Genomic DNA, 25,969 nt, shown 5'->3' on the forward strand with positions numbered 1-25,969 from the left:
ATAACTTCCTATACAATATTAGTAAATTGGTAACGTGCTTTTGAAATCTATATGCTATACCTAATACACTTTGGTTTATTTGAGATTATGTGTCATCAGTGCAACAATATCAAGATGATAATTTAACCAAAAATGACAAAAAATGATCCTATCAGCCATCCATTGGTGGAAAAGAAATAAAACAACCCTAAATGTCCCCAAATTTTCTTTTCCATCCACTTCTGATCATTCACCATTTTTCCCCCCACATGGATGAAAATCGGGGATGCAGATGAGAGCTTGCAGACGTGTGACCTGCACATCTGTCAGTTTCTACCTGCGCATGTGAAGGTGAAGCGCTGCGCTCTCACCAGGCGCGAAAAACGTGCTGTGCGTTCCAGCTCAGAATCCACCGACAGAACAAATCCGAGCATCTCACGCGGAGGATTTGTAGGTTTCGGCGAAATTGCTTCCCCCTCCTCCTCCCCTGTGAGATTAAACGCCGTGGCTTTCATGTATGGATTCTCACTATGTTTACGGCGTGGAGCGAGAGCGGAATGCGCGCCCTGTGCGGGAAAAGTTGTGGGACTAACCTGCAGTTTTTAAGACTTTAGGAGAGGTGCTGGGACGCTGGACACCATGCACACGGATGTGGTGCTGCTCAACCTGCTGCTGTGGATGGTCGGTGTGTCCGGGCACAGGAGTCCGAAAGGGCACACGCTGCAGCCATACAGAAATGTCAGGTTAGTTCATTGGGGCAGAAATACAAAAGAGGCTTGGATGACTGAAAATGGTTATTTTATGTGATTTAAGTGTGTTTAAAAATTTAATTTTACACTTTTAATCATTTAAACCTAATATTTTGCGATTGCAGTCCACCCAATTCTTTTCAGCATAAGAACTTTGTGTGTCAAGTGGCAGATCAATCCAACTGCTCCAAGACAATCCATCTTCATTCAACAAGCTGATCTGTATAGAAGAGGATTAGTGCCAAATGTTTCTTATTTTTTTTAAATAAGAAAAAAAAACTTCTGGAAGTAATACTTCACCTACAAAAGGACGTTTGTATGTCAGTCAATCATGTCATGCTACTTTGAATTTGTGAAGAAAACTTTGTCTTGCGTGTCTTTATGGAAAATAGTTAACACACCAATTTGTGGACTGACTGAGGTTGACTTAACAACAGCAAAACATCCATTTACAAACTCTCACATAACTCGTTCAGTGTGATTCTTTTTTTTGGGGGGGGGGGCTTATCATACTTTTTTTTTTTTTTTTTTTTTTTACTGTGTATTGTAGGTTATTTCGGTCCTTTAATGCAATGTGTCCATTTGTGATATGTTGTCTGTGGACTGTTTGTGTCGTGTCCTGTGGACTGTTCTATGAGCTGTGTGTGTAGCTGTTTTTTATGGTGCCTGCTTTAGGACCACGGATGTGGAAATGTACCACTTGCGCTAATTCCGGTATATTCACATTGATGCTTACTGCTGATATGTTGGTTAATGTGCACTGTCCTAAATTAATAAACTGAATAAATAATAAAAATAAACAAATAAAAGTTTCATTTATCCAGTCGTATGCTCAGCACATCCCTAACTCATGCATTTTTGCAAAGAAAAAAACTCCAAAAACATTTGGCTTTACAGAAAGCAAAAATAAGTTTTATTTTTGGCTCAGTTTTAGATTGCTGAGCATAAGACTGGAGAAATGACACTTGGATTATACTGCACAAGTTGTGTGAGAGTTCAGATGTTTTTGATGTAGTTTTGTTGTTGTTAAATGTGGTCCCCAATCAATAAATCAATCAGTATTTTTGTCATTTTCTGTCGAGGTGTATAAGAAAAACAAAGAATTCTTCACAAATTCAAGGCATGACGAACTGATCTACATTGTCATTTTGTGATTGATGTAATCCTGAAAAATTCAGGATTCTGAAATACACACATACATACATACATACATACATACATACATACATACATACATACATACATGTGGCACTTACTCTCTTCCATACATCTACATTTTGAAAAACTCCTATATACAAGCCATTGTATTCGGGATTAAACTACTGAATGTGATAGTTTATTCTTCACCATGTAAACAGCATTTGACAAAACAGTCTCAAGTCAAGGTCCACTTACAGGCTTGTTCAGGAACTTTCAACCATATCATAAGTTTGTTCAATTGTCCTGGAAATCACTAACCTATCTCTGATATACTTATTGTTGTTCAGTCACACAGTCTAAGAAACTGCCTGCCTTTATACCATCTCACAAGTTCCATATATCCTTTATCATCATGTCACTGCTAATTTAAGTGTCTGCACTTACGTCCGTTTACAGCCTCAAACCTTTATATGTTTTCAGATGTGTGTGACAGGTCATTCTCAACCTTGGCAGTTTTACAGAATACTTTTACACAACTATTTAAGTAATGATAAGGATCATGAGATGACAGCTAGAGTGAACCTTGAGTTAAGGTTATTTAGTTGAATATTGTGTTGGTTTTACCCTCTTGAATGGTGTGGAAGGATTGTTTATCACAGAACAATCAGATTTCAGATTAGTCGTTTTTTTTTCTCATCGTGGAGCCCAGTTATGAAATTAGCACGACACTGTTGCATTTGGTTGTAAGGAAGTAAAGGGATTTTCCCTCTTCTGTCGCTCTGGCTTCTGTCACGATGATGTAATGTTATTAATTAATTCTGATTTAGGGAAAGTGTCAGTTCGATGGTCTCAAAAAGCTGCTATCTGCAAAAAACAACTATGTATATATATGGGGACGGGGCACTGCTGACCTCGACTCGGGACGTTGTGGATCGGTGGAAGGAATACTTCGAAGACCTCCTCAATCCCACCGACACGCCTTCTGGTGAGGAAGCAGGGCCTGGGGACACGGGGGTGGGCTCCTCTATCTCTGGGGCCGAGGTTACCGAGGTGGTCAAAAAGCTCCTCGGTGGCAGAGCCCCGGGGGTGGACGGGGTCCGCCCGAAGTTCCTCAAGGCCCTGGATGTTGTGGGGCTGTCGTGGCTGACGCGACTCTGCAACATTGCATGGACATTGGGGGCAGTGCCCTTGGACTGGCAGACTGGGGTGGTGGTCCCTCTTTTTAAGAAGGGGGACCGGAGGGTGTGTTCCAACTACAGGGGGATCACACTCCTCAGCCTCCCTGGTAAGGTCTATTCGGGGGCACTAGAGAGGAGGGTCCGCCGGATAGTTGAACCCCGGATTCAGGAGGAGCAATGCGGTTTTTCGCCCCGGTCGTGGAACTGTGAACCAGCTCTGGACCCTTGGCAGGGTCCTTGAGGGTGCGTGGGAGTTTGCCCAACCAGTCCACATGTGCTTTGTGGACTTGGAGAAGGCATTCGACCGTGTCCCTCGGGGAGTCCTGTGGGGGGTTCTCCGGGAATATGGGGTTTCGGACTCCCTGATACGGGCTGTCCGTTCCTTGGATGACCGGTGCCAGAGCTTGGTCCACATTGCCGACAGTAAGTCGAACTCGTTTCCAGTGAGGGTTGGACTCAACCAGGGCTGCCCTTTGTCACCGATTCTGTTCATAACTTTTATGGACAGAATTTCTAGGCGCAGCCAGGGTGTTGAGGGGGTCCGGTTTGGTGACCTCAGGATTGGGTCTCTGCTCTTTGCAGATGATGTGGTCCTGTTGGCCTCATCAGGCCGTGACCTTCAGCTCTCACTGGATCGGTTCGGTTCGCAGCCAAGTGTGAAGCGGCTGGGATGAGAAACAGCACCTCCAAATCTGAGGCCATGGTTCTCAGCTGGAAAAGGGTGGCGTACCCCCTCCGGATCGGGGACAAAGTCCTGCCCCAAGTGGAGGAGTTTAAGTACCTCGGGGTCTTGTTCACAAGTGAGGGAAGGATGGAGCGGGAGATCAACAGGCGGTGAAGATGAAGATCGTGGTGAAGAGGGAGCTGAGCCGAAAGGCAAAGCTCTCGATTTACCGGTCGATCTTCGTTCCTACCCTCACCTATGGTCACGAGCTTTGGGTAGTGACCGAAAGAACAAGATCGCGGGTACAAGCGGCCGAAATGAGTTTCCTCCGTAGGGTGGCTGGGCTCTCCCTTAGAGATAGGGTGAGAAGCTCGGCCATCCGGGAGGAGCTCGGAGTAGAGCCGCTGCTCCTCCGCGTTGAGAAGAGCCAGATGAGGTGGCTCGGGCATCTAATTAGGATGCCTCCAGGACACCTCCCTGGTGAGGTGTTTAGGGCACGTCCCACCGGTAAGAGGCCCCGGGGAAGACCCAGGACACGCTGGAGAGACTATGTCTCACAGCTGGCCTGGGAACGCCTCGGGGTCCCCCGGGAAGAGCTGGACAAAGTGGCCGGGGAGAGGGAAGTCTGGGCTTCCCTGCTTAGGCTGCTGCCCCCGCGACCCGACCCCGGATAAGCAGAAGAAAATGGATGGATGGATGGATGGATGGATGGATGTTAGTCCAACTGGAATCATACCAAGTCAAATTTCTCTGGTTAGCACACTTAGATGATGTGGTTGGGGGCCAATTTACTCTTTGGTATACACCTCAACCAGAACTGAACTGGCCTAGGCGTTCTGCACATGGTCCATAGTCCCCACACTGGGCTTTGACCTGGAAGTCAAACAACATTCATTCTTAAAAGAAAGCTGGGAAAACCAAAAAAAAGAAAGCTGGGAAAACCAAAAAAAGAAAGCTGGGAAAAACCCATTTGCTGCTTGCTAACTTGAATGGTATGTGATGTAACAGGTCAACTGGAAGAAGGTTCAATAGCAACTGGTTGAAAGGGGACATACTGCCACCTGCTATGGTGAAGTTGGGCATACTTTCATCAATTAATGGATTCTCCCCCTGTGGTTGTATACTGGGACAAAGACAGAAGTCCAACTAACTGGCCTAATCAAGCTGTAACTCTAGCTTAACTTCACTGTGCATGTAAACCTACTAAATGTGTTGTACTAGTTAAATCCAGTCTTGAGTTTTTGGATACCTCTTGTGACAGAGCAGACCTGACTTGCTTTGTGTTGGTGTCTTTTATCAAATGGGGTGATGTCGAGTGAGGACAGAGCCCCCCTACATGCTCTGGAATCAAAGCTCTGTTTTTAGCTGACAGCATCAAAAGGTGATGTGTGGCTGGTTAGAAAAATCACTTACTCTGATTACGTAATATGTAATCTGAGTGTGTTAATGTGCTTTCTGAATTATTGCTATTGTTGTGGCTTTGGGAGGGGTTAGCCAGGCGGAAGGAAGGCCAGCAATTAAAGATCATTTTTAGTTAAGCACAAATGTAAAACATTTAATACTGTCTTTCTCCTGTGCATCTGTCCAAAGATACAGTTAGGGAGTTAAGAAGCTTAGTTAAGGGGCTTTGACTGAAAAATTTACTTTATTTGCCTACCAGCCATAATAAAGTTTGCTGCTACCTTCTGTCACTGAATATTGTACCACAACAGAGACTCAACTTAAAGCCTTTACTCATGCTGCTCTACACAGTGACCTAATGCTCTGTCACAGAAAAAAATCCTCTGACATATGCAAAGTGCTGTCTTTTAAATGCGGCAATTTGGAACAAATAGCAATGCATTACAGAATGGCATTTGCGTTTTACCTAGATATTGCAGTGTTTTCAGTGAAGGTCGTGCCTCCAAGCACAAGTATTTTAGGACTCAACATGATCATTTTCTCACCATGACCAAGTGGTTTTGTTCCTAAACCTAACCACACTACATTAACCATAACACTGTTAAAACATAAAGAAATATTTTTTAATGTGTAGCAGGCAGACAGTTTCAGGATATGCGCTGTTTTAGAACCTAGACATTGTGGTCTTAATGCTTCTTAATCTTTTGAGAGAAGGAAGGAAATTAAAAAGGTCAGGAGCGTACTTTAAAACGTTAAGGCCCTTCCTTCGTAGTCTAGCCTTATAGATTTCTGCTTGGGCTGAGAGATTACATCTATTAATTCGGGATGCAGTTTGCACCACTTTGTCCAGCTGTCACCTGTCCTCAGATGACATGTTGGCAAACTACACAGTTACTACACTGGTAAGCATGCTTTCCCCTGCTGCTCCATAGTTTTATTAATTGTCAAATCGAATTTGTAGCTGTCAACTTGTTGAAGTTCATTGTTGTTGATGACCAAGGATAGGTGATCCCCACTGTAAAAGTCCACTACTTATTCCTTGGTTTTGGAAACATTTAATTTCAAGCTGTTTGTATTACACCCAACCACCAAGGATAAACTCATACTCTCATCATCTTATTCATCACTGTTTGAGATTTATATTGTTTGAGACTCTTCATTACTTGTGCTACTATTGCACCATATTTTAGATGGGTGTCACAGTAACATGATGGTTCATGTCTTTGGTGCAGAACAGCCGTTTCTTTGATATTGGAGGGTTTTGTTGATATCTGGGCATGAAAATGTACCCAAGGCTATGAATGATGAGGACTTTGTGTTTGTGCCATTTATGAATCAGATCACTGAACTAGCCAAATTCAAACACAAGAATTAGAACATTAGCTCAGGTGACATGAGCTCTCAAGGAGACAGCACTCGGTTTTCTTTGCCAAGTATCAGACAGTCTGCTGTGGCCTTGGCTAAAAAAAAAGGAAAGTGCTGTGACATCCAAAAGCTAATGGATGCCAAGTCTTTGGATTGTCCAGCAACAGAAAGCTGAGGAACTCCAATAAAATGTTGGAGGTGCCTCATCTGTCCATCCATCCAACATTGGCAAAACATTCGAGCAGTGTGCTCAGTGTGAGCAGAAATGTTACAATGACAGCAAAAAATTGACTGTGATTTGTGATAACCTTTTTTCTGACATCTATGAATGATTGTAAAAATATTACCATTGTTAACCACAAGGCAATTCAAATGTCCATTGGCCATATTCGCCATTAGAACAATAAATCACATGACATTCCAATTGTAGAGCAAGAGAAAGCAAAACATGAAGCAGCTGAACAGGAAAAGCTTCGAGGAGTATGCCAACATCATGTAAAGTAGGACATGTACAATGCAGAATTAATATAAATCTAAAGACCATCTTGAGATGGGATCACCGCAGCAGCAAGACAGCGATCAGTGACTTAAAAGAAATGTGGGTCAAATGTGTGTGTGGGGTAATTCTCACGGACGGGACTTAGAGGTGCACACAGCATCTGGAGCCCTCAGAGTTACATCTCTGCTCTTTGCAGATGATGTGGTTCTGTTTTCACCCTGACTTCCAACACGAACTGGGTTGAGAGATATGACCTTCATCTTTGAGGCCATGGTTCTCTGCTGTTGTTTTGCCAGACTGTTATGGTGAAGAGGAAACTGAGCCCAAAGGCAAAGCTCTTGATTGACATCTACAGTCCAACCCTCACCTATGGCATATTTGCGTTTCCTGGGATAATGAAGGAATGGCCCGTCTTACTTTGCCTTAATCTGCCTCTGATTGGCCTGATATTCTTACCCTAACCCTTACCAACCCGACTCCCTTTGCCCAAACCTAACTAATTCAACCAACAAAGGCAACAAGTATTTGCCAGTCACACAGAGAATAGGGAGAGTCATTCCTTTGCTACCTTAGAATTCGCAAATTTGCTTACCCATGGTCATGAGCTTTGAGTAGTGACCAAAAGAACAAGATCGCAGAAACAAGTACCAAAATGAATTTCCTTTGTAGGGTCGCTGCCCTAAAGATTGGGTGAGGATCTCAGACATCCAGAGGGAGCCAGAAGTAGCGCCACTGCTCCTTTTCATCGAAAGGGGCCAGTTGAGGGGGCTTTGACATGTGATCAGGATCAGTATCAGAACCTCTCATTAGAGGTTATCGGGGCACATCCAACTCGTAGGAGTCCCTGAGATAAGCTGTACAACTTATTATACCACTGACCCTAAGTAAACCTAAACATGACTAATCAAGTGCAGATAAACTAAGCAGTCTGATGTTTAACTACTCAGTATTCTTAAGTCAACTTGGTTTTAGGGCCATGAAGCAAACCAGACGGTGTCCTGACAGCTCATCAGCACTTTGACCTCTCCATGGTCAATCCTCCATCACACACTTAATCATTTCTCAGTTTCCAAGCTGGTGAGTTAAGGTGAAAGGCATTTCCACTTAAGCTATGAAAAGTGTTGTAACCTCCTGGTTGAAAGGAGTTAACCTTTTGCAATAACAGGCCTTTATTACCTTTCTCCAACATCTTTCAGTGTGTGTTAATGCAATGATGATGGAGAGACAAGTACCTCAGTCAACCAAGACTGCTTTTGAGTTTTTTCAAAAGCAGAGTTTTTTCTCTTGTGTTAAAATTTTGTAGATTTCTTTGACTTGGAGAGGAGGTAGGTGGTCAGCCATCATTGGCAAGGTTAGTTTTGCAGTTGCTAACTGCTCTCTGGGAGGCTGGATGCTGATCACCTTCTGTGCACAGGAGCTGCCTGAGGTGATGCGAATTATGTTGTCCAATATCCAGATTATCTTGTTCCATAAAGTTTGTTTAAAGCACACACTTCTGCCCTGCTTCCATCTACTCATCACACCAACTTAAAAACAGACTCATAACTTTGATGAATTTTATATCAGTAGATTTTCCCTCCTTTGTTGAGAGTATATGTTTTTGAATAGCTTGTGCAATGAATAAGAATAATGCCATTTTATTGTCTGTTTTCGAAAAAAGAATTACCTAATTCAGCGTCAGTGCTTTTTAAGATTGCTTAATACTTGCATAAAATCACGTAATGTTTTGCCTCCTTTCAGGTCGAAAAGAGAAATGCCTCTAACAGAAGGTCCAGGTCGCAAGATTGGCAGGTATGACGCATGTGTGGGGTTTTTATTTTTTCATTTAGTCCAATTAGAACGATAACAGAGGCTAGAAAGAAGGATATGATATTGGAGATTAAAGTAGCATAGACTTAGAGGCACATGGTCAACATTTTAATCACTCTATTGTTTGCAGTATCTAGTGAGGAGGATGGGCTGCCTCCATGTATTTTACTAAGCCCAATATAATCCATTCTTATCCCTGAGAATTAGGAAATTCATAAGATTATTCGTCTGTGCTGCACAAACTCAATACGATGGCAGGAAGCTACAGGGCACAAAATCAGAGTAGTGGGACTCTGTCAGCAGTACACAGCCTAGAAATGATGATAGGTTCCTGTATGGGGGTGGTCAGGGTCCTCTTATGGATTTTGTATTGATGTGTCCCTGTTTTATAGATAATTCAATTATTGTAACTGTAGAGGTATTTTGTTTTTCTCAAATTCAGTGTAAGATGAGGTGAGTCATTGATATACAACAGATTTTTTATGGGTGAAGTATCCTTTAACAAAAATGAGCAATTGCACAACTAATGGACTGACAGGACTTAAAAAGGAAGTGGTCTCTTAAGCAGGCAGATTGGGGTGATGGATGGGACACAAAACACTGTACCTTCCCCGGGGGACCATTGCTGGAAGGCCATCACCATGTTTCTTTTCCTAAACCTAACCACAGCAGTTTCTTACGATTTACAAACTGTCGCATGAGGATACGTTGATACCTTGATGCAGCATTTTGTCAAGAATGGATCAATTTTTGAGAAATAGCGTGAAAGGTTTTCTTCAGTATTGTACAAGGAGATTGGTAGAGCAATCTTGGTGCACATCAGGAATGTAATGGCAAATATATTACAAAATGGGAGCAGAATAATAATTTCTGAATTATTCATCTTTCTTAGCCACCCCAAACTTCTATTAGTGATTTAGAAATTAATTCTCAAATTCCTAAAATTCCCTTTAGCCCCATATTCAAGAGGAGTCCAGATATGACGAAAACCTGGGGTACAAAGTCAGAGCAGCTTCTGAGGATAGACGACCACGACTTTACAATGCGACCAGGATTTGGAGGTAAGGAGGTTTATCTTTCTGAACTAAATGGAGCAGTGCCAACCACTTGTCATGCAGGCAGCCAGTAATCTGTGGTCTCTACTTAAAAATGCTTCAGTTTTAATTCATTAATGTGCCACATTAAGTGTTCTTTAGCACTTTATTCTAAACCTCACCTAATCATACAGGGGCTGCCCATTGTTCTGATGGCTCATGATTATGAAGGCACAATATTCCGAAAAATGTCCCATTGGACCAAAAGCCCAGTATCCCGAAAACAAATGTGCATTGCTCCAAAGGGACGTTTCCCAAAAAAATATGCTGCACACTTTTCAAACAGAAGCATGTGGCTGAGTATTATGCAGAATTATGTCACCAAACTTTTCCACTATGGTGAAGGCATGACTTGCCCTACTCTGCCTCTGATTGGCTAGTTGTTTTCCGGCTACTGCGCCCTTAACCAAATGGTGTTCTGGTCCAGTGGGACATTTTTCAGCTCATTGGGGTTTTGGAATTATGAGCTGTCAAAACAATGGCATGGCACCATCATCTGATCCATACACTCATCTAAATGTGGGAGGTTGGAGTGTCTCACACGGGCTTGTGGAGATGACATAACAGACTAGGATTACTGTATGTCTGAGCCTTGCTGCCGTGGGCCACGGATTAATTACCAAGCAGCCATAGTCTGTAGCTTTAGGTTTCAACGCCCATCTTAATCTGCCACTGCAGAGCTCAGAGCCAGAATCTGTGGGCTTTTACATTCTCGGACTTGCATTTCTCCTGTAAGTTCAAAATCTCAGAGAGCCTTCACCTAACAGCAGAGTTTGATTGGTCTTTTCTTGTTACTGGGTTGAGTCTCGATTGAGATTGAGTCTACTGGAGGTTTATTAGGCTGTATAATTTTTACTTTTCTCACTGACCATCCACATAAAATGTGTAGCCATTTCTAGCACAGATGAGCTGTGTCCACGCTACCTGCCGAGCATGAAACAGCAGAAATGAAATTACAGAGGCTGGTTATAAAAAAAGTATAAGGAGTCTTTTTTACCCTAGTTATATACCTTAATACATGACTAGGAGAATTGTTCCCTCACCCTGAAGTACATACAGTTTTCAAAATACCTGAATGCTTAATGAGACATATTTCTGCAGAGTAACTCAAAACCAAACATAAAGCATAATGCCATGTCAATAGTTAAACTTAGACACCAAAATGACTTTTTTAGGGTTAAGGCCTCAGTATGCTCCAAATTAAGTACTTTTTTAGATTGACTAACTGAGTTTGAAATCCCTTCCCCCTCAAACTTTCTGATCTGTAACTCTTCGAAACTGATAATAAAGCCCACTACATGCATCGATTGCCAATATATGTGGTACTGAAAAAACTGCAAGATTTGAACTTCTTTCTCAAGCTTTTTTTTTTTTCCACTTTTCAATTCTCAACTATGGGGTACAACTGAGTGCAACACCATAAATGCTTTTGAGGATAGACTGTCTCAAATTCTGAGCTATTATCATGACTTGCTTTACCAAAAGATCTTGGTTTGGGCTTACTTGGTTAGGAAGGGATAGAAGATAGTTTTCCATCAGTGGCATGAGCATGTAGCACTATAGTTCACTGTGAAATTTTGCTGCACTGACGCATGCAGCATCTACTAGATTGTCCGTCATAATGTGACCATATGGATTGTTTGTACAAGCAGCAGTTCAGATCCATATTTACGTTTGTTAAGCGGCAACCTCTCATGGCAGTATTTATTACAATGGGAGCAAAGTAGGAAGCCAGACAATGTAGTATAAAGAACAAGAAAGTCTGATTGGGGTGGTAGGTTGGGGGTGTGTATGAGTCAAACAAACACAGGACTTTTATCCAGGAGACTTCTGTTCCTGTTTGAAACTAAAGGTAAAGTTGAGGTTTGAAAAAACATAGTGACAGTATGTCAAGTGATGTGTATGACATAAGCCACGTGAGATATGTCACGTGACTTTAAATGAGTAATGAACTTAGTTATTTTAAGCGAAAGCATCCTTTCTCTAAACCTAATCACGTAGTTTTAGTGAAAATGTGACGTTTCACAACATTAACCACATGTTTAAATGGTCATACGTGTGATTCTGTCATCCAGCTTAGGAGTGCTAAATTCAGAAATGCTCCTCTGGGTCACATTGGAGGGTATACCAACGTATGTGGTCGTATAGTTGAATGACCACTAGAAGCACATATTTTGAAAAAACGCAATGCTGTATTTCCATAAGTCATATCATGAGAAAGGTAACACCTTACTTTAAACACTGAAATAGCCCTATTATGTGGTAATTTATCAGGAGAATTCAAAGAATGCTTCACAATTTTTGCTTTTTCCATTTTGACAATGTAGAGAATCTGAAGCCCAATCTAAAAAGTAAAAATATATTTTAAAAAACAGCAGGCATTTTAATGTCAATTAGGATTAGAGTACTCACTTCCTCACTCCACTGGCTCCATGACATTATTTGGGAGATCTGCACCCAACTGCTTTGATGAGGATTTGGATGAAAGAGAGCAGAAGTCATTGTTTGAAGCAAAAAGGTTGGCATAAAGAGGAGTCACAACCTCCAAATAAACACAGATAATCCAGAGAGTTCAAAATGAGGCACCTGGGCTACATCTGCTGTATTTTACTATAACATGTCAACACTGCTCTAAAGAGTAGTGTTAATGTAGGTTAATGTCTCTTTGTGAACTGCTGCATATTTCTCTAGGGCCTGCAGTCCCTGTCGGAGTGGATGTTCAGGTTGAAAGTCTGGATGCTATTTCAGAGGTCGATATGGTATGTCTGGACCAAACTTAAAGTAAGAAAAAGTATGTATGTTGCTGGCTGAGATGATTATGTAACGCATGTGTATCTTCTTGTTTAAGGACTTTACTATGACCCTGTATCTGAGGCACTACTGGAAAGACGAACGTCTATCCTTCAAAAGCAACAACAACCTGAGCATGACCTTCGATGGCCGCCTGGTGAAGAAGATCTGGGTACCTGACATGTTTTTTGTCCACTCCAAGAGGTCCTTCACCCACGACACCACCACCGACAATGTCATGCTGCGAGTTTACCCAGATGGCAAAGTCCTCTACAGCCTCCGGTAAATCATCCCGTCAGCAGGCCTTAACACTTAACATGTATAAAATAACTGAAAGCAACAGTTTAAAGGGATAGTTAAACATTTTCGGGAATACACTTACTTGTTTTCTTTCTAAGAAAGACATGGAACTATGACTACTGAAACAATTTTTCAGAAAACGCCTGCCAATGGCAGTAAGTAATTGCAGGGGACTTTTTCTGCATCTTACCTCACTATACAAAACACGAGGTTGTCAGTACATTGATCGAACAGAAAAGACAGAGTCACCTGGGATATGGCATTGATGGGTTTGGTCTTATAAAGCTAACTTAACTTGTTCCTTCTTTCTATGGGAAAGCCGAACTCGAGATCTATCAGTTAAGTAAAATCCTTTTCTACTTCATTTGTCACAGTTTGCACTCAGATGATGAAACTCAGTGTATTAAAACTCACAGATACATATGATATACATGTAAATGTACTGGACTTTAATTACAGCACGGCCAAGGAGTTCACCACAAAACATTCAACCTGTTCTCATCCACAAGGCTTCAAATAAAGCAGCTTGGCCATTGGCCCTCAGTGTGTTATACTGATGCAAAAGGCACCCAGTTTTTTTTTTTCTCAGTGTTTCTGACACACACTGGGCTTTCAACTGACTCCAGTGTAAACCTATCTGTGGCAATAATGTAGAATAAAGAGCAGAAAAGTTCAACCAGGGTGGGTTGGTGGATGGGTCCATCAAATACAGGACTTTCACCCAACTGACTGCTCTTCATGTCCAGTGTGAAACCAACAGTAAGTGTTGAGTTTTTATGGCCCCGTGATGGCAATAGCTGTGGCCAGAGGCATTATGTTTTTGGGTTGTCTGTCCCATTCTTGTTCACGCAGTATCTCAAGAATGCCTTGAAGGAATTTCTTGAAATTTGGCACAAACATTAGGCTGGATTCAACGATATACTAATTGGATTTTGGCAGTCGGCAATCACTGTGACCTTGTGTTTGTTTTATGTTTGTGAACACAATATCTCAAGAATCTCTTGTGGGAATTTCTCCTATTTTGGCACAAACGTCCATATTATGACGTTTTTCTCATTGAAATCGAACATTTATTTCTTTGACCTACTATGAAAAGCCAAAAAGTCTGCTATGACAATGGCCAATTCCTAGATCTCTACTCAAAATTGTGTGTACTGTATAATTAAGTATTAACCAAGAAAACCCCATACTAAATTCTTTATAGCCCTGCAAATTAAAGCAAACATTAACATGGCAGTTTCACATTTTGAATTTTAACATATTCCACTGTTTCCTTTAGAAGCAGATACATATAGTACATGTAATACTTTTAAGTGGGGCAGGTTATGATGTTAGTGGGTGTTCAGGGATGTAATTGCCATTGGCTGTCCTGCCAAGACAAAGTGCCACCAGCTGCCGCACTACAAGATGTGTATTTAAGGGGATAACGTTCTGCCAATTAGGACCCGCTAATACTGCAGAGCAAGACCTTGTGATTTTGGAGGCTCAGAGCCAAGATAGTCGATTTTGTAATCCACATTACAGAGCTGGGCAGAGATTAACAGCTGGTCATCTGCCTCCTGTGCCCACACAAGCATAGTACGGCCCTCCTGATGGACTGGAACAAACAAATTTCAAATGATGACATCATCCACGGATATTCACTATTTGTTCTAAAAATCGAGAATGTTAGCGCCGAGGGTGAAATATATGTGATTGACAGCAGGTTCATAATGATTCTTTGCTACCTGGTGAATGTCTGCTGTGTGAGGGCAGAGTATTGATGGTAAATGGGAGATATATTCTCATCACATGGCCTGGGTTAATCTGTGTGGGCTTGGTGCTGGTTGGAGATTTTCCAGACTAAGACAGATTGGCGAGTGAGGATGACAGTTTGTAGACCTCGGTTGCAGACCATGTAGCCCTCTCTGGTCCTATGAGCTGGATTAAGTATTTTCATTTATCATCTCTGTGCTGGAAACCAAATCTCTGCTGAAAAACCTGACCCACTCAGTATTGGCCTGTGAATATGGAGTTATGCCCTGCTAAAGGTTACACATGGATTATGGACCTATTATGAAAACTCACCGGCCACTATTTATAGTATTTGGAAACAATTTTGCCATGGTTTCGCTCCAGCTGTAATAAAGTGATCAGTGACTTAAAACTAATGTGTGTCAGGGACGTGGGGGGCACTGGCCTGTTTTCTACTTCTACCGGGGCTGTGTCCGGGATTTATCGGCCGGGGCATCTCTGTAGCACCACAATGTTTCATTTTATTCAGTTTGTTGTGACATATTTTACCTTTCCTAAATTGCAGACCTTGCAAGTTGATATTGCAATTGGCCATTGTGCAATTTCCAGAATATTTCAATTAGGGATGCAAGATAATGACATATTATCAACACTGGCATATATAGGCTTTAAAACGAAAAAATGGGGGCTGATTTCTGCGGACATCGCAATTTATTTTTTTAAATTTGGCACAAACATCCACTTGGAATCAAAGATACATGGATAAGATTCAGTGGTCACTGTGTCTTTGCATCCACCTCATGCTTGCACATGCGTGTTATCCCAAGAACACCTTGAGTGAATTTCTTCAAATTTGGCACAAACTTCCACTTCATTCAGTCAGGAATGAACCAATTAGATTTTGATGGTAAAGGTTACTGTGACTTCATAAAACATGTTTTTGGCCATAACACAAGAGTTCATTCGTTAATAATGACAAAATTTAACGCAAATGTCTTATATAATATAATGATGAAGCAACAATATTTTGCATCTAGGAGGTCAAAGGTCAACTGTGCCATCATACAATTCTGCAAAAACACTTCTCTGTTACTTGGCATCATAATACAGGAGAAGGGCACTTAGAAACGGAAGTGGTGACACTAATCTTGGATGTCCACCTTGAAACTGTTGACTGTATAGATCTTCTGTGGTGCCAGGGTGAAGATGTGTGTCTGCATTAATTTGAGCTTCATTATATCATTACAACTTTGTTTTCTCATTGCAGAGTGACAGTCACAGCCATGTGCAGCATGGACCTGAGCCGCTTCCCTCTCGATACACAGACGTGCTCTTTGGAGATAGAGAGCTGTAAGTGACTGATGTGATCAGACTTATCAAAAGGTCTTTTGCTTTCCTCTACAGTTATAGTTTCCACCAACTGCATTCTTGTAACCTGTGTAGAGAGTCTTGTCATAGGTGCAGAGGCAGTGAGATATTTTCTCTTCTGTTAGGTTTTCTATATTACTATACACTGATCAGCCAAAACATTACAACCACTGAGATGAAGTGAAAAACATTGATCATCTCGTGAAATATAGTGTTCTGCTAGGAAACTTTGGGACTAGGCATTCATGTGGATGCCACCTGACGCACTCTACCCACCCAAGCATGGTTGCAGACCGAGTATGCCCCCGCATGGCAATGGAACTTTTCACAATGCCAGTGGCCACCCAGCAGACCAATGCGCCATGCCATACCTTGAAGCTGCTCAAGTATGGCCTGAGGGATGTGACAAAGAGCTCAAGGCATCAACCTGGCCTCTAAATTACCCATATGCCAATATGACTGAGAATTCATGGGACATGCTAGTACCAAACCTCGCACTCAAAAGGACTCAAAGGATTTGCTGGCAATGCCCCAGTGCCAGACACCATAACCCCCAGAAGACTTGACTCCATGCCTCGACAGGTCAGAATCAAGTCTGATCCAAGGAGGCCCCACTGTGGATCTGGGGTACTTCTGGGGTACCGGGACATCCCACAGATACTCCATCAAATTGGGATCTGGGGACTTTGGAGGCCAGGTCAACCCTTTAAGCTTTTTGTCACATTCTTTGGTCCTTTCCTGAACTGTTTTTACAATGTGGCACGGGGTATTGTCCTGCTGGGGGTGCACTGCCATCAGGAAGCACTGTTGCAGTGAGGGGGGTATTTGGTCTACAATGATATTTGGTTGGGTAGAGCGTGTCAGGTGGCATCTACATGAATTCTAAAAGTGCTAGATTATTTTCTCATATATGGTACAATAGAATTTATGCCACAGATACTTAGTTTACGTTTTTTGTCTCTCCAGATGCGTATACAGATGATGACCTGATGCTGTACTGGAAGGAAGGGAACAGGTCATTAAACACAGATGACAGAATCTCTCTCTCCCAGTTTCTCATCCAGGAGTTCCACACCACCACCAAGCTGGCCTTCTATAGCAGCACAGGTACCGACATAAAAAGCGCAGCTGTCTTTTCATTTAGACCTGACTAACAGTATCTGAGGTGTACGTGATTTCTAACATCATCCCTCCTCCAGGCTGGTACAACCGTCTGTACATCAACTTCACTCTGCGGCGGCACGTCTTCTTTTTCCTGCTGCAGACCTACTTCCCGGCAACTCTGATGGTTATGCTGTCCTGGGTGTCCTTCTGGATTGACCGCAGGGCCGTCCCTGCCAGAGTACCACTAGGTAAGAGAGTTTGGCCAATGTTAGCTAATTGGTTATTTCAGGTGATTGCTGGCTTAGAGCCTATTTATTTTACATACTATGTTACATACATACACACAACAGGGGAAATAGTACTCTTTTCTCAGACAAATTCCCATGTCTATCACTACAACTTCAGCATCAGATATGAGACTGGTTTGCTCTGAACTTGTCATCCTCTTTTAGGTATAACTACAGTGCTCACCATGTCCACCATCATCACTGGAGTCAATGCCTCCATGCCCAGGGTGTCCTACATCAAAGCTGTGGACATTTACCTGTGGGTCAGCTTTGTCTTTGTGTTCCTGTCGGTGTTAGAGTACGCTGCAGTCAATTACCTGTCTACACTACAAGAACGCAAGGAAAGGGCACTACGAGAGAGGGTTAGTACCAATCACTCAGTTTTAGGTATGTTTATATGGTTGCTTGGTTTAGTCAGTCAGTCGGTCGGTCCAGACTGTATTATTTCAACAACAATATTCAAATTGCCATGAAATATGGTACATATTCAAGGTCCCCTTGGATCAAACCTTATGATGTTATTGATTCCCACCATAGACTGTATATAAGGATGGATGACACACCCCACGTATACCCACTATGCTGAAGTGAGGTTAAATATCTGAGATACGGGCCTTGCCATATTTCGAGGGTGATGTCACTGAGAGCCGGATCCTGCGCAGTAGCGGTATCGACAGTGGGGCTGCAACATCACCATGTTAACATTGTCACTGTACTCTATTTTATACAGTCTATGCACTATACGCGTGTTAGCATGTTGATTAGCATTTAGCTAAAAGCATTGCTGTGCCTTAATACAATCTTATGATGTTGCTAACAGTATGCTGTGGACTTTTAGGCATGCTTGTAGTGTTACCTAAATCCCAAATAACTAAAATTTCCTAACTTCATATTACTGCAGTTAAGTTATTAGCTTTCTTGAGCCATTAGGTCCTTCTTCTCTACTTGCAGCTGCCGTGTACTTGTGGTTTGGCCCATCCTGGCATGATGTCAGCCAGCTACAGTGAGGTGGATGCCAACACGACGGGAAACTACGGCATGCCAGAAGAGAATGGAGTGAAACGGGAGAGGATGCTGGTGCAGCTGGCAATGGAGAGCGACCAGGTCACTGGCCATGTTGGCTCCAGCGCCTACAACAATGTCTGGATCGACACGCATGCCATAGACAAATACTCCAGAGTCCTATTTCCTGGATCCTACATCTTCTTCAACATCATATACTGGTCTATCTACTCCTAACAGAGCTGGAACCTGAACCCAAGGCCTGAAAACTTCTAGCAGAGGTGTGAAAAATTGGCCTCCCTGCTTATCAAAGTGGGCAGTCGATACACTTGAGTGCAGACTTGTGCACTGAGCTTGCAAATTCAGGTTTCTGTGTCTTTAAATTTGAAAGAAAGACAATGGAATAATCCATTCCGAAGAAAGACTGGTGCAGAGCAGAAGTCTTCAGGCAGATCTAACACCCTTCAAGCACATTCATCTCCACCTCTGTCCTCAGGTCAGAGGTGGGACAGTCAGGGACAGTCTAACAGGACCAAATACAGCTGAAAATTTTTATGCAGTCAATCAAAAGCAATTATTACCCAGTGTGGCTTCGTCTTGATACAGACTGTGTACCATTGTGCATATTTTAAGGGTGTTAAATGTTTGTCAGAGTGCAGCTATATCTGGAAATTTCTAATTTAAAGTGGCAACCTTGAAAATTTCAGTCCTGGCTGATTTGGTAACACCTGTAGTTTACCCTTGTTTTTTAAAGAAATCAAACCAAATTGCTCAGGGTTCAAAGTACCTAATACTTTGACAAGTGTCTGAATGCAGCACAAGAAAAGTGATGTCGATTCAGGTTTCAAATGGTTAACACTACAGGTCGCAGAGTTCAGGGGCAGCAAAAAAAACTATTGTTATTTAATATGGAAGTTAGGCAATAACTTGCCTGATCGTATGCAGCGCACAGCCCAATAGTGCAGACAGCATAGCAGAATGAAAGTTGTAGTTGTGAACAGCTCACTGTGGCTGCTGTTTACTGTTTTATCACTACCTGATTTTTTCAAACTGATCTACTGTCAAAAAATTCTACAAATGAGCAAAGTAGTTTCAGTAGTGCTAACCTCACTGGCAAACACATTGCACTTCTTGTGAGTGCTTCAAAATAAAAGTCAATTCATGTTTTACCACTTAAATTCTTTTAATGTGAAGCTGCAGCAGTAAAAAAAAATGTTGGATTTGCATTTGCAGTAGTGTATTACAGCATTTTTTCTGCAAACATGCAATTTTTTCATTATTGGGCTACAGGCTCTATCACCTTTTGTTAAATAATTTGTTGACAGAAAGTGACTTAACCAAAAATTATTTTAATTTTTTTTTTTTCTACCATTACTTTAAGAGGTTATCTGTTAGCTTATAAGTTTCCCAGCTAATTCAGAGATTGATAAACTCTTCCATCAAGGGCTTGAGACTAACTGTAGGCAACAGTAAATGAACTTTTTTTTTCATTTGTCTTTGATCCATTTTTATGTTTGGAATTGGTATAGTTGCTGTTTTTTGTTGTTTGTTTTGGTTTTTTTTTTTATTTTTTGTTGTTGTTGTTGCTGTTTTCTTTTTTCTTTTTGTATTAAAAGGGATAGTTCACCCAAAAATGAAAATTCAGTCATTTTCCATTCACCCCCATGCCAAGGAAAGTCTAGTGAAGTTTTATAGTACACAAAACACTGCCAGATATACATACATAATAAAACCACAAAATATCTCCATACTGCTCGTCCGAAGTAATCCAAGTGTCCTGAAGCCCGATGTGCCAATTTGTTTTTAAAAACATTACTGGCGTCTTGTTTTAAGCCTTGTTGTAGTCTGTAGCTCACACACACAGAGACTTGTGGAGTTAGTAGCAAGCAACTAGTCCCTTTGTCGGATTTAAAACTACCGTGTGTGGGGGAGGTTTGTGGCAACATGTAAACACTGTTGTGACAACTAGAAGCTTGGCATGTCAGGGCTTCAGGACACTTAAACTATACTTCATACTACTATAAAACTTCACCTGATTTTCCATCGGCATTAGGGTGAGTATATAATGACTGAATTTTCATTTTTGGGTGATCTACCCCTTTAAAGGTCAGGTTCATCTTTTATTACCAGGAGCCTTTTGTAATCCAGCAAGTACAATAGGAAGTTAAAAGCAAAAGGCCTTGGTTGCAATGACTGTGAGAGCATCTTCAGGAAAAATGACAGCAACCCAACAAAAGGACAGACATACTGGAAAGAATCATATTGTCTGAATGGTGCATGTTGTTACAAAGTGAGCACAGCACTCTTGTCTGTTTTTACGTCAATTCATTAGTACAATGATTAAATTTTTTTTTAAAAAATAGTTTCAGAAAGCTGTTTTTATGATTGCATCAATTTGATGCAATGTCAGACACAATGCTAGTGTATTTCATGGTTACATCATATCTTCAAATGTAACACACGAGCGTTTGCTTTGCAATACATTCCAGGAATAAAAAACAATATGCTGATTTTTTTTTTTTTTTTTGGAAAAGAGGATTAATGAGCTCCAGTTATCATTCATCTCCCACATAAATAGGGAGAATACTGAGTCATAGCCAGCCAGTCTGATGTGAGCTAGGTGGGCCTTGTTCTTTAGATGTGAGTAAGTGGATTATGCGGACTAGAATGTGGACTGGAAGTCTGGATTTTATCTGTCAGTCCACGAATTCATGTTCATGAACCAAAATAAAAGGCAGCAATGTAGAATTTTGTTCCTTGGTCTGGACCAGCTGAAATGAGCTACAGGGGTGTACAGGGGTATAAAAGATTGCAGATTGTTAGATCAGGACCACTACAGACTAATTCTAAAGAGATTACCAACATAGTCCCTCATTTTCCCTCAATCCAACTTCCCATGCATACAAATAAACCAAACTTTGAACGGAGGTCCAGTCCCATGCCAAACTTCCTCAGTTGCAACCATAAGCCATAGTCCTGATGGTGGCGCTACAGCGACCATCTAAATTTCAAACATTTGAAAGTTCATAACAATATGCTACAACGTTGCAACTTACCCAAACTGTAGATGTGAAGAAACTTTTGTACACTTCACAGTGGTACAAATTATGAAATCCATTACTCTATTTTCATCAAAACCGTTAAAACTAATTAAACCTATCTCCTCCCACATTTTTTGCTGAATTAACATCAAACTTGCTACAGGGCATCTTCAGGGTGTCCTATACAAAATATCTACACAGATATTTGTTTTATCAAAACTTTAGCCTATAGTGCGTCAAAATGTTTGACTGTAAACGATGCTGTAAACATATACTTGGAAATTCTTGATGAATAAATCTACAAAGTTTGTGAAAAAAATGAGAAAATGTTGCTGTCATGGTAGATTAAGTCTAGAGAATTTCAGAATTTTATCTCGGAACTGAATTTTTGACAGCATTTTGAATTCTTCTTCTCGTGTAAACTATTGCAGTCTGTGGGGAAAAGGTATCTTTAAAAATCAGCTTTTCACTTATAGAGCACATCAATCTTTGAAAAAAAACAAACAAAAAAAGGTCAACTTCTCTATGCTGTCTAGATGAAGTATGCAAATTCTCAGAATTTGGTCTTGATAACTGAATATTTGACAGCAGTTTGAAATCTGCCTGTCCATGCACAGACAGTTGATATCCTGCCCCCTGGTGGTTGGTTCAGTCATAATGTCAGCCATCTCTGGTTTCTCTCTTGGCATGTCACCTAATGAGATAGTAACTTGCTCTTGGAGTCTGAGGTTAAGAGTTCAAGCATCATGTGCTGCAGAATGCACATTGTAATTCAAAGTTGTTCATTGTCTTTCAATTTGTCCGATGCTTACTGTGAAAGCCCCAACCCATTGTCGCAGAAGAGCTATATATTTTTCTATATATTTATATATATTTGTTATGTTTGCAGAGCACTTAATAATTAAACTGATAAACTGAACTGCCACTTTTGTTCAAACTTTAAAGTCTTAGATATATCTGAAACATGCAGCTTCACACAATCTGCAGCCCAGTCATAAGAGGAAATTTTCTGTTCATGTTCATACATATCATATCAATGTTTCTAAAGAGACAGTGTATGAGCTGACCTTGTCATCAGGACATGGAGTGGATGATGGACGTCGTGTCACCGGGGTGACATGCCTGCCAAGCTGCAGACCACTGTTCGAGACCTACAAACAACAAAAGAGATTGTGACTTAGTAAAGTCATGCTGCATTTCCAAAGGTATTTTAGGCACAAAACCTGGGTGTTTGTCATGACATATTACTATTTTTCCTTTTTTGTTTCCCCAGACCTTGCAGCATTTCTTGCCAGGATAGTGGCACAAAAAAAAAAAATCACCTAGACAACACAGTGTTTCCTGCTGGGATAGTGCCATAAGAAATGGGTTATTTTTATGCCTCCAAGCTGGTGACAGCCGCAGCACTTTTATTTATATTTAAGCCATAATAGCTGATTAGTGACCCTAGGTTCTTCACTGAGTGCTTATCCTTTTCTGGAGCACAAGTTTCACAACAGGCTGGCAGAGACTAGAGATGGGTACTATGGCAGGGTGTACAATTTCGCCATTAGCATTTACAATGGCGATGGAAGTAATTATCAGGGCTTCCAAGTGGGTTGTAGGCGGAGAGAGACAGCAGAATGGGATGTGTCTTCCACCAATTAGGGCTTACATGGATGACATGACGCTAGTTACTAGAACGGTGCCATGTACAAAGAGGCTCTTAGAGAGGGTAAATAAGAATCTCAAAGTGTGCCTACATGAAAATCAAGCCAAGTAAGTCTAGAAGTATCTCATACTTCCAGTAGAGGAAAATTAAATGATAGGAAATTTATCATAGATGATGAGGAAATTCCAACAATTAGGGAAAAATCAGTGAAGAGTCTAGGTAGGTTGTACAATGTGGACCTGAATGATGATGAGCAAGTTGTGCAATTTAGAAAGGATGTTACTGAAGGATTGGATAGAATAGATGAGTCAGGGCTCCCAGAAAAGCTGAAGTTGTGGTGTTTGCCATTTAGGTTATTTCCTAGGTTAATGTGGCCACTGTCAATCTATGATGTTCCAGTATCTGTTGTGGAGAGAATGGAAAGGTTGGTTAGCTCATATATTAGGAAGTGGTTAGGCGCTCATAGACGTCTAAGTAGTGTGGCATTGCATGAGAAAGGGATACTTCAGCTGCCAGTATCTAGTTAAACAGAGGTTTAACTAGTTTAAGTGCACCAAGGTCAGGGTGGACCTGTTGTTAGCTGGGAGTAAGGATGTAATAGTTAGGAGTGTGGTTCCAAATTCATCCAAGGGGAGAAAATGGAACCCAAGAGTGGCAGTTCAGGACGCAGAGGCTGCGCTTAGGCATGCAGAGATAGTAGCTTATGTTCAATTTGGCTGGGGAGGCTTTGGGCTTGGCCCAGGCCAACCGGTGTGGAATACAGCAGGCCCCAAGGATAAAGGAAGGCTGGTAGTGAAACAGGGATGTAGGCAGGAGGAGGCTGTAGGAATGCTAAGGCAGTGGCTCAGGCTAAGCAGGGACAGTGGTTGAACTGGGAATGTGTAGAGAGGAGGAAGCTTAGCTGGAGGGACCTGTGGAGTATGGAGGAGAGCTGCATTAGATTCCTTATAGGGGCTACATATGATGTGTGGCCAACCCCCCAGAACCTGAAGCTCTGGGTAAATGGCAACCCATCATGCCCACTGTGTTCAGTTACTACAACCTTAAGACATATTTTGTCAAGCTGCAAAATAAGTTGATTACAGGGCCGGTATACGTGGCGACATAATCACGTGTTGAGAAGCTTAGCTGCAGGTATTGAGGGGAGAAGACGACAGTTGAATTCAGAAGGTTTTAAAAAGGAGTCTAGCTCTCCAGTTTGTGCATGAGGGGGAGAAACATAGAGGCAGTAAGTTAGGGAGGAGGCAGGGGTGTGGCTGCCTGGAAGGAACTTGTGATTGGGAAATGCAGGTAGATTTAGGAGGAAAGCTTGTTATTCCCCAGGAAATAGTCTGGACTAATTTGAGGCCTGACATAGTGCTGTGGTCTGTGAGTCAACGGATTGTTTATTTCATCAAGTTAGCAGTCTTTTGGGAAGCTTTAGGGGAAGTAGTCTATGAATGGAAGAAACTGAGGTACACAGACTTACAGGCAGAAAGGCTGGAAAGCTCGGGTTCGCCCAGTTGAAGTGGGATGTAGGGCTGTGATAGCCATGTGGTGGTAGCTAGCTTAGCTAGCTTAGCTTAGCCTTGTATCTGTGATAGCCATGTAGTAGCTTAACATAACCTTGTATCTGGAGTTTGTATGAACGGAGCCTGGTCTGTGGAAGGTGGTAATGTTGTTTAGGCTGCGATAAGCCTTGTGAGAGGTAAGGTAAGATGGTATGTAGCAGTTACTAGGGAATGTAGCATCTGCACTGTCACTACCTGGAGCTTACATAAATGGAGCCTGGGTCTGTTGTAGGTGGCAGGACTGATTGGGCTGCGTAGGAGCAGTGAGGGCTGGGGGAGTGGCTCTGGGATGCCAGAGTTCACTGCCTAGGCCTCCTGGAGGTGTTGTCGGAGCAACTAGGTGAAACACTGATGAGAGGAGGTTCCCACCTGATGACCCCAAAGCCGTGTTAGTTTTCACTGCTCTCTGGCCTTTATATTTAAGGCATAATAGCTGATTAGTGACCCTAGGTTCTTCACTGAGTGCTTATCCTTTTCTGGAGCGCAAGTTTCCTGTGTTTTAGATGAATTTTCTGGTGTCAATGGACATATTGGGCCTCACGCAGCAACTTTCTCTTAAATTTCTCTTGTATTTTGCCATAATTTTCTGTTAAGAGAGAATATAATAGAAGTCAACTTCAGATGCACTAAATGTTATTAACCACCCACATTTGCAAATAATAGTAGGAAAGTAAAAAGTACAATAATTTACTCTGAAGTTTAGTGGAGTAGATGTAAAAAGTGGCATGAGATTAAAATACTAAAGCAACAGAAAAGTAAGTAAATAAGTACAGTACTTGATGTACTGCTGTTCCAGCACTGGTCAGCAGAGGGACACACAGTTTCTCTTATTTCTCTTATCTTGAGTGCTCTCGACCACTCATAAAATTTATTCTTATCTAAGAGAAAAACAAAATATCACTCAATCTTAAAAATCAATGAGTATTAACAAAATAAGAAAAAAATCCCAGATATGGGCAAAAATAAGAGAAACTCTGTTCATATATTATTTCTTGCATCAGACCCAATATCCACTTGGACTCAACAGTGAATTGATTAGACATTTGGTTGTCAGAGGTCACTGTGACCTCACAAAACATGTTTTTTGCCAAGAATTGGCACATAAATTGTGACAAAATTCCACGCAGACATCTAATAGGATTAAATTCAATATCCAAAAGGCTCAAAAAGTGGTTGTTTTTTTAACACATTGGTGCTTTTTAAAGTGGTGATTGTGCCCCCAAAAACTGTGACGATTTGGACATGCTGAGGCCCCAGGCGCTGA

The 25,969-nt window shown here is 41.6% G+C and overlaps 1 protein-coding gene across 1 annotated transcript; it reads left to right on the plus strand.

Moving 5' to 3' along the window:
* Window positions 1-618: 618 nt before the first annotated feature.
* LOC121955556 (gamma-aminobutyric acid receptor subunit rho-1-like) lies at window positions 619-18,700 on the plus strand. Its single transcript, XM_042503568.1, has 10 exons — window positions 619-722; window positions 8,716-8,766; window positions 9,739-9,845; window positions 12,570-12,637; window positions 12,727-12,950; window positions 15,970-16,052; window positions 17,037-17,177; window positions 17,270-17,422; window positions 17,627-17,823; window positions 18,413-18,700. Exons 1-10 carry the CDS (start codon window positions 619-621, stop codon window positions 18,698-18,700), a joined length of 1,416 nt encoding a protein of 471 aa, XP_042359502.1.
* Window positions 18,701-25,969: the final 7,269 nt, after the last annotated feature.

The sequence above is a fragment of the Plectropomus leopardus genome, chromosome 16 (genome assembly GCF_008729295.1).
Source record: "Plectropomus leopardus isolate mb chromosome 16, YSFRI_Pleo_2.0, whole genome shotgun sequence".
NCBI classification, from domain to species: domain Eukaryota; kingdom Metazoa; phylum Chordata; class Actinopteri; order Perciformes; family Serranidae; genus Plectropomus; species Plectropomus leopardus.